Consider the following 18427-nt stretch of genomic DNA (forward strand, 5'->3'; position numbering starts at 1 on the left):
AAATTGGTTTCAGAGGCTTTCCAGAAGACGAAATCCCTTTCTAAGTCCAGGTGTCTAGGTTTATGAATGAGTGATTGTGTATATTTATGAGCCTATATGAAGGAAAAAAAAGGTTAAACTGTAACCCTGTGAGAATGACACTTGAAAGTACTTTACAAAGATTGGTCAAGGAAATTATCTTTGTGAACTACTTTTATAACACTTACAAGTTCCTTTTTTTCATGCATTCCATAAGAATGATGAACAGCTGATGAGCTTGATTCCTGCTGTAGTTGAAGGTTTTCTGGATTGTAACTAGTAGCTGGTCCCTGAGGGATTCACTTATTACCCTAAATGAAAAAGGAGACATAAAACATTGCCAGAATTAACATATGTTAGGAAGGTCTACTGCTTGAGAAATATTTTTTCATGCACCAGTACAGTGACTTCATTTTGAAAATAAATGAAAACACACAGGATCTCTGCATTCAGTATGGCTAAGGCCGAGGATTTCATGAACAATTAACAGTAATCAGGAGATTTATACCCAGACTGGCACTTAGGTATCTCAGCACCTCAATATTGATTTAAAAATCAGCAGTGAACTTGAACTAGCATTTTGCCCTTGCATATTGTATTTGTATTATAAGGTAGCTCTTATTCTTCCTGTTTATGTATATATACACTTTTGTAAAGAAGTTTGGCCTTCAGAATTTCAGCAGTACACTTAACTGGACCCCTACCTTTGCCTCTAAACACTGCAAGGCCCTTTGAGTATAGCCAGAAAACCCAAACTATTTCACACTACTGGTATGTCACCTTGGTCATTCTTTACTTCTTAAACATAGAATTTATTTGCTAGAGTATGTGAAACCTTGTAATACCAATTGAGAAACACATAAACCAAATGTGATTAAAAAAGATAGATTGAAAACATTCCAGAAAAGGTCAGATATGTTTGATCTCACAAAACAGTCTGAAATAGAGCCCTTCAATCTCAGTCATTTCCTAATAAAACACATGTATTTTCAGATGATAGCAAACAACACCAGAAGGCATTCAAAGCAATGACACAGCTGAGACTGCCAAGTGCAGTAAAATTCAAAGTTCATTGTTAAAAAATGATTCTTTGTAATGTGACCCATTTATGAACACATTTGTCTCATCATCATTATTGGAAAGGAAAACTGGACACCGCATCATGTGTACTGGGAAAGAAAGTCATGCAGTGAGCAGATCTTGTACAGATTGATCCTAATAAGCTCTTTTAATTACCTGTGAGCTGATGGGAAGGATGGATGAGAAATAAAAAAAAAAAAAAAAAAAAAAGGCAAATTTGATCTAAGCTAAGGAGGCTTGTTCAACAGAGAGAAAAGTGCTGAATCATAAATAGCTGGTAGGATTAAAGCTGTACTATATGCGTACATCCAGCAGAGCTGTTTTTCCAATTCAGCGCATGACATCTGCACTGCTCGACAGTAATAGTTGTCTGCTTAATATTTCATCCAATCTAAGTTTCAGTTAAAAAACTGAAAGTATGTCTCTGTCAAAGAAACAGAGACTGTTTCTTCAGTGTAAGGAGGGTGTGCTGTACCCTAGTGAAGAAAATACATTACATTTTTGCCTGAACCTTAATATCAGGATTCTATCTTCAGTAGCAACAGTGGAAATGGGGAACATGTTCATTTGACTGGGAGAAGCAATACTGAAATAAAAAAATGCAATACTCTGCTTCCGCTTGGAGTATTTGTCAGGAGAGATCTTTTACTCTGCAATGCAATGAGCTTTCTGCTGCAAATACAGGTTTCGAATCTTCTTTAAACAGACTGTATTCTACCAACCAAAAGGACAGACAGCCAATCATAAAAATTACAGATTCCAGAAAACACTGCGTTAGAAGCAACTGTTACAGCAGATAGGAGGGCTGTGAAGCAGAATGTTCCAGACAACATCCTCCACTCTGTGGCACCAAGCAGCACTAACTGCCATGAACAACTGTCAAAGAAGCAAGAAACAGAAAGGAAGAAAGCCCAACATCTGTTCAGTTGGTCTGGCAATCTTGGAGCATCAATGTCATTCATACAACACACTAGGCGCAGGCAGTACACATTTTGAAAATATGTGAACTAATTAATCACAGTCCCGGCCTGAGAAAAGGAATAATTCTTGGGAACCACTTGTTTCTCACTTTTAAAGCACCCACCCAGCAGGAAGTATAGTGCAGCAAACTTTGATGGAGCTTGTATGACAGTGCGCTGCACTGAGACCAAGTTTATTTTAATGGACCATCAAATACATCGAAGTGCTAACAACTTCCACTCATTAACACCAGGGCAAAGAACAAACAGGCATCAAAAGCTGACTAACAGCAGAATACTTCTGTTAGAAGCATTTTGTCCCTGGGCTTTGTTTTTACGAAGCTTTTAGAAAAGCAAGGCATTGTGTCCCTTGAGCAAGATGTAGCTTTGGTGAAGATCTCACAATCTTACCCTCCTTCTTCTGAATACTTGTGTGCAAATGACAGAATATCAGATGCTCGTCCACTACCATCACATATCACAACAGGAAGAGGAGGTTCTTCTCGTAGACACTCCAGGACAATGGAGATAACATTAGGACCACCTTCCACGATAAGTCCAACTACAGGAACACCTTGTCCCAGCCCTGTAAAAACAGAACAGAACCAAAAAAGAAGTGTCAATAAAACCAAGTTTAAGAGGTTGATATGTTATGAAGGGATGTGATTTGGAGAGATCTTTACAGAAAGATGTCCATACACTGTTTCATAACCCCAAATAGAAAAGTGTAAGGTATCTCTTTGCCCTTGTAGTTTAACCTGGCAGGCAGCTAAGTACCATGTAGCCATTTACTCACTTCCTGCCAGTGGCATGGGGGAGGGAACTGAAGGGGAAAAAAGTGAAACTCATGAGTTGAGATAAAGACAATTTAATAGGAATGAAAATAGAAAAAAAAATACAAAAACAAGTGATGGACAACACAGTTGCTCACCACCAGCCAGTCCCCAAACAACAGCAGCTCCTCTGGCCAACTCCCCCAGTTTTACGGTTGAACATAACGTCGTATGGTATGGAGAATCCCTTTAGACAACTTGGGTCAGCTGTCCTGGTTCTGTCCCCTCCCACCTCCTTGCAAACCCCCAGCCTCCTTGCTGGCAGGGCAGTATGAGAAGCTGAAAAGTCCTTGACTTAGTGTTTGAAACATCATTGTGTTATCAACATTATTTCTTCCTAAATCCAAAACATGGAACCATACCAGCCACTATGAAGAAAATTAACTCTAACCCAGATGACACAGGACACCTTGCTTTTCCGTCAGGTTCATACTGTTCATTTGTTCACTTAGTGATGGTGAAATGTTTGTAATCTCTTTCAATAGACACCATGCAGAGATAAAACAGCTAAACATGATACTGCTATTACTTCATTATCTTCACTGTGACTTAGATGGCTCCTAAACCACTGTGCCTTTGATGCTTTAAGTCTTCATTGGTTAACTACAGGAATTCTTCAGTAAGGTGACATACACCTATGCTTTCTCATAACAAAAAAATAGGAATTTAGTCTCTTTATCATGAAGCTGAAATGGCTGGCCGATGGAGAGACGACAGCTGAGCATCCCTTTGCTGTCCCTGCCTCACTGTGATCTCCAGGCATAGGATGACAAAGGGAAGCCCACAGGTCACAGGGTCTCAGCAGCCTCAGTCACGAGATCACTTGGGGAAATGAGGGACAAAACATTACCTGAAGGCTGACTAATCCCACTATTATAAGCATTTGAATTCAGTTCTTAATCTGTAAAATGACCAGTGTTTTGTAAAGATGTACTTTTCTGTATAGCTAAGTTTGCATTTTTAGCCTTCATTCCTTTCTGAAGAACAGGAACATCATGGACAGTAACAGCAGAAGCTTCCTGACATCCTCCTGTCAGTATACCCCAGCTCTGATAAGAAGGAGTCACAGAGCCTGGGCCGGCCTCTGTGTCCATGAAATCCTTAGTGATTCCTGCTGAGATTTCCAGAAGAGGTGCCTGTGCTTGAAGCGACTAAAAAGAAACAAAACAACTCCCTATATGTTGTTACTGGTAAGTGTACTGCAAAGCTTCATAGAACTCAAAATTTCTACATGTATTCCCAGCTAAGCCCCTTTTGCGACAAGAATCACCAAACACTACTTAAATGAGAACCAATATTCCCAGCCCCAAGTGGTATTAAAAGAAATTATACAGAATATCTTGCCTCTGGGCCCTGACTTCCTTATCTTCCAAGCCAGTGCTCTCTTTTATAATGTTACAACTCTCCCAGCATTTCTGCAGATGACAAAGATGAAAAAAGCAAAGCCATGTTAGCCATTTCAGATGTCTGTCCATGGGCAACAGTGTGTGACACTGTCTCCATGCTCAAAGGCAATAGGCATTATTTTAGTGAGTTTAGTTTTCTTAAGCTAACTGTAAGCAACAAGCAGTATTTGAAGACTTTCCAAAATGCTTAGATATCTTTTGGCAGATCTCTAAACGCATCTTTAGTCTTTAACCAGCTCTCTACTTCACTTTTCTGCTCTACCGTAAAGAGCACTTAAACCCTATTAGAGACTTTTATACAGTCCAAATGCAATTGGCATTCTGAATGTTTTGTTTTTCTTATTTTTATAGGCACACACAGCTTCTAAGGACATCTCTCAGAAGTCAGAAAGTCAGCTGGCAGAACTGATGTCTGTTTTCCTGCACTTTTTAATTAAAGTCCAGAATCCAAGACTAATATATTTTTTGACTGTTTCTAATTATTTGTTTAACTTGCTGGAAAGCCACAGCTACTAGCATTATTATTTATTTAATATTTTTTAAAAAGTATTTTTTCCACAGAAATTTTAATGAAAAATGTCTTTTAAATATCTATTTTTTTTTCTAAATAATGACAAAAACAAATCTAGAAAGTTGCTTTAGAGAGGATGTAACAACTAGCAAAAATTTTAAAGCTGCACAGGACTCTAAATATAGAAGCACTGATAAGAAATTATCTCAATAATTGCTTCAATAAAAATCAAAATTCAAACTGAGTTTATCTAGAAGATCACAGACTTTTGAGTGTGATATTTTAAAAGAAACAAATTCATATAAAAGAGAAAAAAAAGTTAGTATAAACATAAAGTTAGTATAACATCACCCCATTCTGTATATTTATGGATGCTTAAAAATTCTTGCTAGAAATGCAAAACTACTTTGCATATTCTTTTCCTTAAATTCTTACAGCTTTGAACCTTCACCTCACTTATTTTTCAACTTTTCTTCATTTCTTTATGTGATCCTTACTTTTCTGTGTTTTCTATGATGTTAGATGTGGGCTCTTTCATCTAGTTTAGTCACATAGTCCTGATCAAATTCCTGCTAGGAAGAGTTGGAAGAAACATTTAATTTCAATACCTTGAAGTATTTCAAGTATTTCCCTCTACCCTCCCTTCTTTAACACATTATTTTTACAGTTTGCCCCACTGTACTTACGTGTATTAATTTTCTGGAGGGAAATGTGTTTTTCCAACTGACGTCGTAACTTTACTTCAGCTCCATATTTACCTAGTGTACCATTGTCTGCCAGAATGAAATGTGTATGGGAACTGTTGAGCACAGAGAGCTTACTTAGAGGGTTTGACATTGTTTGGTAAACACGTGTTACCTGTCAAAAGGAGCGGTGCACCTAGATTAGAGATACCAAATAAACATGAAAATCCTCCACAACATTCAACAGAAGCACACACTTTATGAGGAAACAAATCAACCAGATGTTTATAACTGAAAATAGAGGAGAATTAGAAAAGGAGCTAGCGTTTACACTCAAAACTTTAACTCTTCACAGCAGTGTTTTCACTGGAGAATGAGTCACATCTATGCATTCTCCTGCATGTTCACCTATGCTCACTGATGTACTCTCTTTGATCACATACTGTCTTACATACTGCTATTGCTGCATTAGGAAATACATTCTCACTTGGAGTCACTAGTAGTTAATAAGCCACTGCTGAGTACCCACCTACAATAAAGTCCTAGACACATAAAGGCACTTTCATGATTTATAAAACTCGGCATTACCACACTGAAGGTAGAACCTAAAACCAACTTACACCACAGAGGTCTCTACTAGTGAAAGTAATGGAAACCTCACTAGCTCCTTACTCACTCTGTGGTCATACATGACATCCTGTCATATATATTTAAACAACAACCTTTCTTTAATAAATTGTCTAATTTAAGCTCTTAGGCAATGCTTTAGAAACAGTGAAAATACTACTACTACAAATAGATAAACTGTGTATTTTGCTACAGAGCTGACATTGCTGATTACAAAGGAATTTCCTTAAAACACTTACATCTTTTCCTATCAGATCTTCCTTGTTTTCTACAATGCCCCATGGTGCAATTCCTATGGCACAGATTCGTCCTCTGGATTTTGAAGAATGATCTTCAAGGCATCTCCCACATGACGAATGACACCTATAGATACAATTCATTGAACTAATTCTTGGCACTTTTAAGAGACTACCAAGTAACAGAATTTTCTTCTTGCTTCTCACTGAGCTCCCTACTTTTTTGTATTACTTTAACTACCTAAACTGATATCTGTTCTTTATAATAAAACACGCAATGCAGACAAACACATGCTTATATTTTGTGTAAATCTTATTTTTTTTCACATCCTTGTTCTGAATTCACTCAAGCGTTTGAAAAACTTTTCCAGTTACTTAACTTACCACAGTGTAATCTGTACTAGTCAATGGAATTACACCATTCATTGTACACAATGCTGAACACGTATGGAATGCTATCACTTTACAAACTTGGGGTCTAAGCAAGCAAAAAAGCACGAGGGTTATCTAATAAATGTTTTTCCACTCCAAAATTATTCTGAACAACAATCATCACCTTCCCTTAAAGATATTATATCTTTCTTGTAAAAGTAAAGTCAAAGGAGCTCACTTTTATCTTGCATAGTTTTCTGAGAAATAATACAAAGATTTATTTCATGAGGATAGTGGCCTAGAAATATTATAATGAAAATCTGCACCTGATTGTTCTTTGAATATCACTTACAATCCATATTAAAGAGAAATGAATTAGAAACCAACCGGTCTCCAAACATAACAGTACATAATGAGTCATCAGAGCAGCTATCTTTCAACACATCTTTCAAGTTCTGGACATCAAATCAACACCACGTTTTTGAGAGAATCCATGAAAAATACTAAAAACCTCCTGGTGGGGTTATCTGGAGTTACTCTACACATGATGTTTTAGATATGGTCAAAAAGGAAACAAAGACACGCAAAACTTTTCCAGGTGGCCTGAAGACTGGAGGAAAACGCAAATAGGAGATCACAATGTCTCCAACTACTGTGGCATCATTTACACCCAACTTACAGATTTGTGTTTCAAGATCATTAATTTACAGTAATTCCTTTAAGAATAACTACGTTATATAATTACAAGACAGAGTGTGGGTATTCATAGCGATAGGTGATCCAGGGAGACAGTGACTCAGGGACATGGCATTTAAGATGGATAATCAGCTGATCACTAACTCTCAGACAGATCACACAGCCTAACGGCTCAGTCCTTGGCTGCATGAACAAGGAAGCGTCAAATGGAAGACGACAGTATGTTAAGCATGTTTCACTCCAGAGATTAAAAGCTTCATCAAGCACTGTACCAAAAGTTGCAGCATTTAAAATTCAAGAAAACTGTTAAAATAAATAAATAAATAAATAAATAAGAGTTCAAGGCAGAGGTGTGATAAAGACTGAAGGACTGGAAAAATGTGACAGTCTTAAGGAACTCAGCCTGTGTAGTTTGATAAAAGCACTGTGTATAAAAACAGGCTCAGGAAATAGACTTCTAGTAAGAGAAAGATCTGTGTAAAAATAATAATAATAACTAAAAACAAACAAACAAAAAACAACAGTGAAAGTTAAACTAGGCCAATTCAAAGTAGGAGATTTCTTAACTATGAGGACAATTGACAATATATCACATCTAGTCATAGATTCCTTGCTACAGCACTCCTTTTTTGGTCTAGTGGCTAATAACTCATTCATGTAGACTTAAATCTTCTGCCTTTGGGAAAGAATAGTAGCTGAAAACGAATGAATTCTTAAGTAAACTAAAAGTTCTGGGAATAGCTCACCTGTACTAACACCTCCAGTGAAAATCCAGGCTCCGGTGGTCATGGCAGCCTTTATCAGACCTTTTCCGAACACTTGCTTCAGTTTCGGTTGCATTTCAAAGTTCTGGAGGCCCCCATGGACAGAGATTAAGAGTTTGGGCAATTCTAGTTGCCAGTCTTTCACCATGAGATGCAGCAGAGAATCTGGTTTGGTGTCATACGACACACGGATATACTGCAAAGACCAACACATAATATTATCCCTCTGTCAGCCCCGTAAATTGTCCATTGACTAAGCACAGAATGGTTACATTAAGCCACCCACCTTGAAGGAAGAGTTTTAGAACTATTAAGCAACACCTTAAACGTACCTACTGCTTATGATTAAAAGAAATAGGTTGAAAAATTTCATTTTACTATTCAGAATTTACCATTCGCTTCATGAATTTTAAAGCACCACTTTCCTCTCCCTCCCTTCAAAACTGACTGCAAGTGAGTGATCCTAAGCTCTTACTACAAATCTGCACTGTTGGAAGCTACCGATTTAAAATGACTCTAAGGTGTCATTCCTAAAATCTTGGTTTGACTGCCAAAGAGAAGCAATGATCTTCATAAGAAATAGGAAGCCTATGCTACATTTATCCCATTCACTGCTGACATACATTTCCATGTCTGCAGCAATGATTTTTATTCTCAGTTTAGTTCTGCTTTTCTGATTTCTTTTCAAACTACTACTCTATGAAACAAAGCTATGAAACAGTCTTGGGCTTATTTCTGCTTTAAAAACAAACAACTACTAACAAAAATCATCAAGCTCTCCCATATATTTTAGACAAGTTTTTGCGGTGTGACTGTTTCAACTGGCAGGCTCAGTAGAGAGATAAGAAAGCAAATAGGCAAATGAACAAATCCAGGTTTGGATCTGAGATGCAAAACAGAAAGAGACTTTTTGTAAAAGCTTGAATTGCTGTTACCCATTGCTAAGGAAACTCAAAAGTCCATTTTCCAGCTCCATGAAGCCTCTGTCTTTCAGGAAAGCTAGATTAACTTCTAATTTTATTAGACCTCAATCTATATCCATTCTGGGTTATTTGGCCCACAAGCTAACAAATCTAATACAAACAGTTAGAACCTTGGGCACTAAGGTGCATCCTCAGCTGACATTTACTGACAGTAACTTCAATGAAAGTGCTTCCCCAAGACATTAAAAGGTGCTTTCTAGAACAATATTATTTTTTCTTCCCTCTTCTCTTTTTTCTCTTTTTGAGCATCCTCTCCACACCTTTCTTAGGCAATAGAGACTCCCTCTGTTTTCAACGAATTATGTACTATGTGAGCTGGAATCTTATTAAGCTAGCATATGAAATGAGTATCCTAGAGTAGCCTATGCTCCTTACCATTGCCTTATTTGAATGTCCTCCTCCCTGGAATTCAAGGTTTCCATAGGCATCAGTTGGGTATGTATGGGTGTGTTTGCTGACAGACCATTTCTCTGGTTGAGCCTCCACTTGCTTTGTTTCTTCCCCATTTTTATTAGCTGTTATACTTGAAGGAGGTGGAATATGCTGGTTAATGAGCTGTCCACAGCAGCACCTGGAAGTTAAAATTTGAAGCAAATTTGAACACGGTATCCACACTATAGGTTCGTGACTAAAAAACAAATAAATCAGAAATGAGATTTTCGGTTTATCATGCCTTGCGCTACTTGAATCACAGAAACAGGTCTAGGTCATATCTTCAATGCTAGGAACTAACAACTCACTGCCTCTCCTTACTGCACAGCCTTATCGTCTCTGTATAGTACATTGCATAGCTCTGTACCAACTGGAACGCAATCACGTCTTGCACTTCTGTTGCCCTTTAACGTGTCCTTAAGGGCAACGAGTAAACTTGGTCTCACTTTCACCTGTATAAACCCAAATAGAGCCCAGTTTCCTTAGTATTAACTTCTCTGTTGGCTATTGCAAAAATTTCAAAGGTTACCTGCTAATGTCTTTGCTGTTGGCAATTACATAGATGCATTCTCTTTTTGAAAAGGTTTTCTCTATCCAAGCCTTTTGACCCTTAAAAGGAAAAAAATAAGAAACATAATGAAACAGTTCTGGGGCAAATATAGTAATATTTTCATCCTATTTTTAAATACAAGCATTGAATTCAATAAATCACCTTATAACACCATATACATCTACCCACAAAGCAATTAGGTGACGTGAATTTTCTATGACTTGGATAAAAATCAAAGCTAGAATATATGTAAAAACCTTTATGTACAAACATGCTGGTCTTGCAAAGTACAATGCTTATCTGAAGCTCTACCAAAAATGCATTTGCTTCTTCTTATTTTAGCAAAAAGCAAGTGAACTCCTAGTACAGAAAAACAGCGTAAATTGTGACATAAATAGATTAACAGTGTTTAATCCAAACAACACTTTAATACTGTTCTTTGTATGAAGAAATTACTTCCTAAAGAACTTTCCCAGTTTGATGAATTATCTTCTCAAACTCATTTTTTCCTGTTTTAAATCAAGTTCCAATCATTCCAAAGGCATGTCTAGAGGAGAAAAGTGAAAGAACATTTGACAGAAAAAGGACAAACTCTTCAGGCATGGTGTTACCTGTGAAACAGGAAAATGACCTCGAAGACAAAATAGAATCGTGTTATCTGGGTCTGCAAACCGGATTTAATTAGACCAAGCTCACAACCATTTAAAAAAAAACAAGCTATAGGCAAACTAGAACAGAACCATGGATCTGCAATGCTGTTAGAAAGCTTATTCCGAAAGTGCAGTCCAGTTAGGCCTGGGAATGCTGAAGGGAGTGAGTTCAGAAATGGCTACAGGCCAAAGTTTCCCATGCTTTATTAATTGCAAACTCTAGGGCTTGTCCTTGCAATCATCAACAAGGCAAAGTATCATCATGATGGCAATACTAAAAAGTATTTAGTAGTGAATTTGGAAAAGTAAACTCAAAAGCACCCCCCCTTACATTTTAAAGGATTAAAAAATGTTAAAGCACACTCACAGTTTGATGGCATGGATAACTTTGCCTTGATGATGAAAGTTGCTTCTTCTAAGTTTGGATTAGGGAATTAGAGTCTTAATTCATTTTTCAAGGATCAAGCAAATGCCAAGTGCATTGCTTTAGTTTCCTCTATGAAAGTGAAATGAAACTTTTCCAGAGGCAAAAGCTTAAAATGCCATGTAAACTTTCAAGGCTCCTTCAACAGAAAAATTGGACTTTCCTAGAGAAAGAACCGAAAACCTTACTGATTTCCTGACTAAAGTCATCTGCAGATTTCTGTCAGCAGAAAACTCCATCAGGCTGTCTGGTAATAGGGGGCTACTCCATCCCTGGACTAACTGCTGCACAGACTACATACAGCATGATGAATAGAGGGTGTGGTAGTTTCTCATTTTTTCTTGTCTGAGGCTGTCTCTGAAGTTCCTTTGTTCGCTGACTTGTTGGGTCCTGTCCGGCCTCTTCGTTTCCTCCATTATGTCTGAAATAATAGATTACTTGAAGTTCCCTCACTTTAAGTAAGTTGCAAACCCAATTCCATGTTTGCTCATAAAAGCTTCTGCTCCATGAAAAAGCTGCCCATAATCTGTCCAGGTAAGCAAATATTTGCCTCTTTCAGGTGCCTCTCAGCCTGAATGCCTTGACAGCCAGTGGTCTAGGAGATCTTGCACTTCTGCTCTCCACTCGAAATAGTTACTGATTTACCAAGACAGAACTGCCTCATTTCATTTGAAAAGGAATTGTTCACCCGAGAGGGAAGAGTTAAGAACTCATTAGAAAAAAAAACAAAAATATGTAGCTTACCATGTTACTTGTTTCCTAAATGACGAGGCATACATTTCAGGCATGTAGCATAAAGAGCTTGATCATAAGCAAATTTTGAAGCCAAGAGGATATTTAATTTAGTATCTAAAGGCAGCGTGACATGGTCAGCTGTCTTGACTCAATACAATCTCTCTTCAAATGAACCTAAAAAGCCTTTGTTCCCAAAAATATTTCAAAGGTTCTTTTTCCACACTTTCTGGACAGGTTTGTACAAGATGACAAATTTTAGTGATAATATTATTAGAAACAGCTCAGAAAACATTTTAATTTTATAGCATTAGAGTCTAGTTATCAAGGCGCAGTTCTAGCAAGGTAGAGAAGTAAACACCCAAGACAGGGAGATCCATGAGGCTCTGTGATAGCAGGAGGTGGATGGCTAGAGCAAACACTTGCAGTTTTCCTCTTCAGAACCAGATTTGGCTAATTCACAGGCATTCGGGCAATTCAAAATATTCAGACAGCCCAAACCACTTTGTATGACAGGAATTACATTAGTTTTTTAAAATGGATCCCAAACCATACAGTATCCAAATTCACTGCCATTTTACAACTATGCCCAACGATGTTACATGTGCTTACACACACTGTACTAGCTTATGGTCTTCAACGTTATAAAATGAGCTTAACAGGATCCTGTTACAGAGGTCACATCATTTATCCCCCTTTTTTTGCCTTGTTAAATATACTAATTTTTTGTCTGAATAAAATTTTAGACTTCTGTATGGTCTTTATTAACTCCTTGACTGAGGGACACAAATGCCCAAATCAATCCCACATTGTGAGAAGCACTCTTCAATATACCACTGGTAACAGATTCTGCACATTTAACTGGTCTGTGCAGAATACTGGAAAATGTAAGCTAGAAATATCAAAACAACTTGGATTTTTACACCATGTCATTGATTATTGCTTTACCTCACAGCTTGTCAACGAACAAACTTTCCTATTTCATGTATTTCATGTAAAAACAATTCATTAGCCAATGAATTAAATCGCAGACTTAATATGTGTTTGGAAAGGAGCTTTTGCATCTTGGTATCAAAAATGAGCTCTACAGTACAGCTGAGCTCTCAGCTGTGCATTCAATTATTAAAAACCCTGCCACAGGAAGTCTATTATCTACAGCTACACTGGAAAAAAAAAAACACAAAAAAACCACACATTTTATTCTCACACCTAAAAACCCCGTTAAAGCTCAGTCACTATAGGCTCTACAGTTGGACAATACATTATGCTCCACTAGCTTATTTTTTCAGTGCTAATGAGAAGTAGGCAAAAGCAGGCATTACAAATCAGGGGAAATAAAAACTCAGCACATTTGGTCAGTCTTTGAAGTTTCACTGCCTTTGTCTGTTTAATCTGCTTAACCAAAGCTTGATTATAATCCAATGCAAATACTTGAGCAGACATTCAGCGTCAGAAAATGGGCAATTTCCCCACTTGTTTGATACAGATTCTCTACTTTTCTTTCTCTGGAATGAAATTTGTTTGTTTGTTTGAGGGAAAATGTAATTACACATACTGTCTCTTGTGAGTTTGAGTAAACTAGAGCATTTTTTTTAACAGCCTTGGAAGGGATGAATTCTGAAAGGACTACAGCAGATCGGCTACAGTTTTCAGACCAGGAGCCAGTGGGAGTATTAGGCTGACAGACAAATGGGTGCTACCAGCAAGATAATGGTACCAAAAATACTGCGGATTTTCCACTGACCTCTAAGAAACACAAAAAAAGCAAGATCCCAAGTTGCTGATAGTAGTGAAGTTCAAACATGCTTATTACTGAAAATCCTGAATGTATTTATCAGGGTACCTGATCTTGAAAAAATGCCTACTTCAGATGTACAGTAGCATATTTGTTCTCCTTTATGAAAACTGACAACAGGTCTCCTAAAACAAAAAACAAACCACTGCTAACTCTTGGTCTTCAGCCTAGAAATCAATATATTGCCATGAAACAGTATTAAATAATACTGTGTTTTATTACCCCTTTCATGGATTTTTTTGGTCCTCTTAGCATTAAAAAAGGGTATTTGTCTCCTGTAGAAGAGACCAGAAATCAGTGTTGTTAGTTTGTAAATAAGTTAACAAATGAATTAACAAAAATCAAGACCCTAAACAATCAATCTCCTTTCAAGCACTGCCATTAATAAACAAAATAATTAGTTCCATTAAGACCAGCTGTCCTGGGAATACCACAAACAAACTATGTTATTTGGTGATAAACATGCATATGTAGGGCTGCAGACACACAGTAACTGAATTGAGGAAAATAATCTCTCACCACCACATACAGACAACTCCAGTTTGCTGCTGAAGTAACACGGAATTATATGTATTTGGCTTCGTATATAAGCAATCATTCAATGAATCAGTAGTGGGTCTGAATTTCAGGCTATACTGAAGCAGAGCTGCAGGCCCTGTTTCACTGCAGCTTCGTGCAAGAGCAGCAGGGTGGGTTCTGGACCAATGCACCTTTGGAAAAAAATGCAGGGTGGGAATTAATACAGGAGAGCAAACTCACTGGAAATGGTGTGAGACAAATGTATGCTCCATTGTGACACCAGAACCTGTGAAGCTCATCTGCCACATAAACCTGCAGGACAGCAGAAGTATTTAGTGTCTCTGTATAATCGTAACGATAAAATTATTACCACAGGAAGTGAACGAATTTGTGGAGCGGAATGGGGTCAGGGATGAGAGCTGTAGTGTCGCTGGAGCACATCCAAAGCCTAAACCCAACCAGACCTAAAACCTAACTGGTCAGACCTCTAATCTGTCATGTTCCCCAAAAAGCGAAGCTCCTTGCAACAGGGACATGCCCTTGCTGGACAGGCTGGCACGCTTGAATTGCTGCTCACAAAACGGGGTGGGACTGGCAGTTAGAGAGCACTTGTAGGAAAGCTCTTTGGCACCTGCGGACCTATTAAAGAGCACACGCTCCCCAGCTCCTGCACACCAGAGAGGCTTTGCCTGTACCAGGCACAGCTGGGCAGCAGACAAGGAGGCATGCAGACAGCAGTGCTTGCTGCGCAGCGCCACGGGCACAGATGCAATGAGGGAGTAGGCAGGGGACCAAACGTGTTATGCATAATATAGGGCAGGCTAAATCAAGCACAAAATAATACAAAACTGGAGCTGGCTGGGCAGCAGCACTCACATCTGTTGCAGTAATACAAATTATTTTCACCAACATTTTGTTACGATGTGGACTGATGACTGTCGGTTATAAGAAACATACAGCTGTAGCCCTTTTCACATCACCTTACCAACATTTTTTGGTAATCCATCTTGCAGTATGCTGCAAAAGGTGGCACCACCAGGGAAGTCAAATCTCAACTCTGTTGCCCAATTATTTAACTAGAATGACCTACAGAATTAAACTGGAATATTCGTGCTGGATTTCAGCAGAGATGTTTGTGTTGATGAGACAGTGAGAGAAAGAAATAACTGGAGGTGGAATGAAATTCATACTGTGAGCATGTGTAAGCACAATTCCATTCATGGTGGAAACAAGTCCTTTTGTAAATGCCATTCAGGTAATCACATTCAGTTGCCTTTACCTGAGAAAAAAAAAAACAAATGAGAACTCCCCCAAATAAACAATTAGGAGAAAAAGGAAAATAAACCATTGTATCAGCAGAGACTCTGTTACCTCGGCCTTAGAAATTGATACTAGACAGGTTTCTACTTTAAGTTTCTGTAAAATGCAATATCTCAATTATGTTATCCATCATTTTTTTTTCCCTTTGAAGGGATACTATTCCCAAGTACCTAACTAGTCACCCTTTAAGGTGATCTGATTATCCTGTAATGGCAGCTCCACTCTTTGGGGGAGACAGGTCCTTTTCAGAGGGTCATAAATGGGAATTCTGAAAGCACCAGCCCTTCACTAGCTAATATGCAGTGCCATGTATACGCAGCTTCTCAGCTTCCAAGGCGGACTTGACTCATGTCTGGCCAGCAATACTTGCATTTGTTCTCATTTACATACATTGATGCATTACCCTTGATTGATTCTTCTCCAGTTCTCCCTTTTTCCAGAAATAAACATCTTGATTTCTTTGTAGCTGAAGAAATCTTCAAGTGGGTATATATGTGGTGTATTTCCAAAGCCTACAAACCATCCTTCCATTTCAGATCCATCACAGAAATCTGTGAGGACTCTCCTATGCATCCAGTTTGCGCAGGATCCTGACAAATTTGCATCAGACTCTGCTCTCCAAGGCTGTTGGGGTCAGTTTCACTTCTTACCATACCTCTACAGTGCTCATTAGGATGTTACTGGTGGGCCAAAAACTGTTAAAAACATGGGATGGAATCATATTCTGAAACTGGACTCCAATCAGAAATGAGGGAAATAAAAATGTTATGGGAGATGCCCTTTCTGTTCTAGGAGAAGTGCGAAATAAATGCAGCCCTACCCAGAAGAACTGTCTTTCCAATAACAGTGTTCTTGCTTGGAGAAATATACTCCAAATTATGTGATGAATGCTAATCGCCAATGTTGTAGACACACACAAACTGATAAAACTTTACTGAAAAGTTGATCATTGCTGAGAAAAGGTAGGACATAAAACCACAATAATGTTTTTAATTTGTCTTATGTCACTAGGGAACCAGACATAAATAACGTGCCCAACTATAAAACAGTTACAGCCTGAGAAACGAAGCTTTTTCCAAAACCCTGCTTTGCATGAATTATAGCAAAAAGCAGTGATATATACAACAAACCAGAGTTTCAGCAATTACGAGAATGTGAAGTACCAAACAATATCTGCAACAAAGAGGATTCCCTATCTTGTTTGCTAATAAGCATAGCATTAAAAAAGGAGTTATGACAGTTTTAAGACTCTTTCAAAGGAAAGACTATTTCCTCAAGACAATTCTTATTCTCATCCCACTGCACTTTTCATATGGTTCAAATTGAACCCATGCTCTTCCAGCAACCTTGTCAGGGAACCGTTTGCTCTGTGGATGAGACAAACACAGCACAGGCAGGATGGCAGAGCCACTTAGCAATGTGGTATTTCAAACTCAGGCCAGAAATCACTCCTGCTGCTGATGTGGAAACCAGTAAACAGTGCTTCATGTCTTCATTATGCTTTGTGGTCCTGACCTTCTAGTGAGGCAGGCAGCAAACTTTGCTGGAACAAGAGCAATCATTTTCTCTCCACTTGGATTAGCTTAGGGATACAGATTATAAAAGGAATTAACAAGCTCTCTTTTCCCAAAGTTACACAATGCTGCCACGTCTCCTAGAGATGCAGCTCTTTCCCAGAGGCTTGAAATGAGTAACGACAACAGCCTCAACATCACCGCAGACCTGGGTTGCTCTGACACAGCTGGATATACCCACCTCTGGCACAACGTCCACAGAGGCACATTAGAAAAGTGTGCTGGCTGAGCACTGGTGCCCTACTGCGAGACAGACGCAGCTGCTTAGGCACATAACCATACAGCTAGCACAGCTAGCACCAAGCGACTGAACAACCAGTTGGAGAACAAAGCTGGAAGGCTCAGCTCAGTGCTTGCCTGCAGAGAACATACCTCTGTAGTGGGTTTACGTGGCAAGGTTTTGGTAGCAGGGGGCCAAAGGGGTGGCTTCTGTGAGAAGGATCTAGAAGCTGCCCCATGTTTAGTAAGGGCCCCACTGCTGACCAGAGCTGAGCCAATAAGTGATGTTGTTTTGCGCCTCTGTGAGAGCATATTTAAGACAGGGAAAAAAATGCTGTGACACACAGCAGCTGGGAGCATGAGAGGAGTGAGGAACAGCCTTGCAGGCGCCAAGGTCAGTGAAGAAGGAGGAGGGGGAGTGAGAGAGCAGCTGTGGTGGAGCTCGGCTGCCCACCCGAGTAAAACCACCACACTTGTATAGGTTTTTTTAAAATTTCCTTTGCCAAATGCAACAAAACTCGCAGTGACCATGTTACACACCATACCTACCACATTGTAAGACAGCAAAAGAATTCCTGCAACAGCTCTGTCCTACCCTGTACTGTGCCGCATTTTAAGGATGAGATTTTCTAGGAAACGTAACAATAATGTATAGACTCAATTTGTTACCTACTGCAGTTCCTTTACTATCTTGTGAAGTCTTCCAGGTGCGTTTAGCTCCTGTTCTAGATGCTGGGGAGATGAGGAACACTTGTACCTGTATCCTTAGCTTCCTTTCTGAGATCTGTTTTAGCTTTTTCTTTTCCCAAAAAACCTTCAGTCTGAGGCAGACACTCCAGTTTTACTCCAAGCACCTAACGTGTGGCAGAACTGTAAGGAACACAAACCAAGATGCTAGTCTGGGGGTAGAGGAGTCAGCCCTGCCTACAAGCAAACATTCTCAAGAGGCCCCATATAGCTCAGTGGATAAGTAAGAAGAGAGGGCAAGCAGCCTCTGACATTATGCTAGTGAAAGTAGCCTGGCAATTACTATTTTCCACTATA

The 18427-nt window shown here is 38.8% G+C and overlaps 1 protein-coding gene across 1 annotated transcript in view; it reads right to left on the bottom strand.

Moving 5' to 3' along the window:
- Positions 1-18427, bottom strand: part of TRPM1 (transient receptor potential cation channel subfamily M member 1) — a 130066-nt gene that overhangs the window by 33233 nt on the left and 78406 nt on the right. Inside the window, 8 exon segments of the mRNA XM_040570318.1 lie at positions 203-329; positions 2469-2643; positions 5494-5665; positions 6357-6451; positions 6454-6480; positions 8168-8381; positions 9544-9739; positions 10130-10209. Of these exon segments, the coding sequence (XP_040426252.1) occupies positions 203-329; positions 2469-2643; positions 5494-5665; positions 6357-6451; positions 6454-6480; positions 8168-8381; positions 9544-9739; positions 10130-10209 (1086 nt within the window).

This window comes from Cygnus olor, chromosome 11 (assembly GCF_009769625.2).
Source record: "Cygnus olor isolate bCygOlo1 chromosome 11, bCygOlo1.pri.v2, whole genome shotgun sequence".
Taxonomy (NCBI): domain Eukaryota; kingdom Metazoa; phylum Chordata; class Aves; order Anseriformes; family Anatidae; genus Cygnus; species Cygnus olor.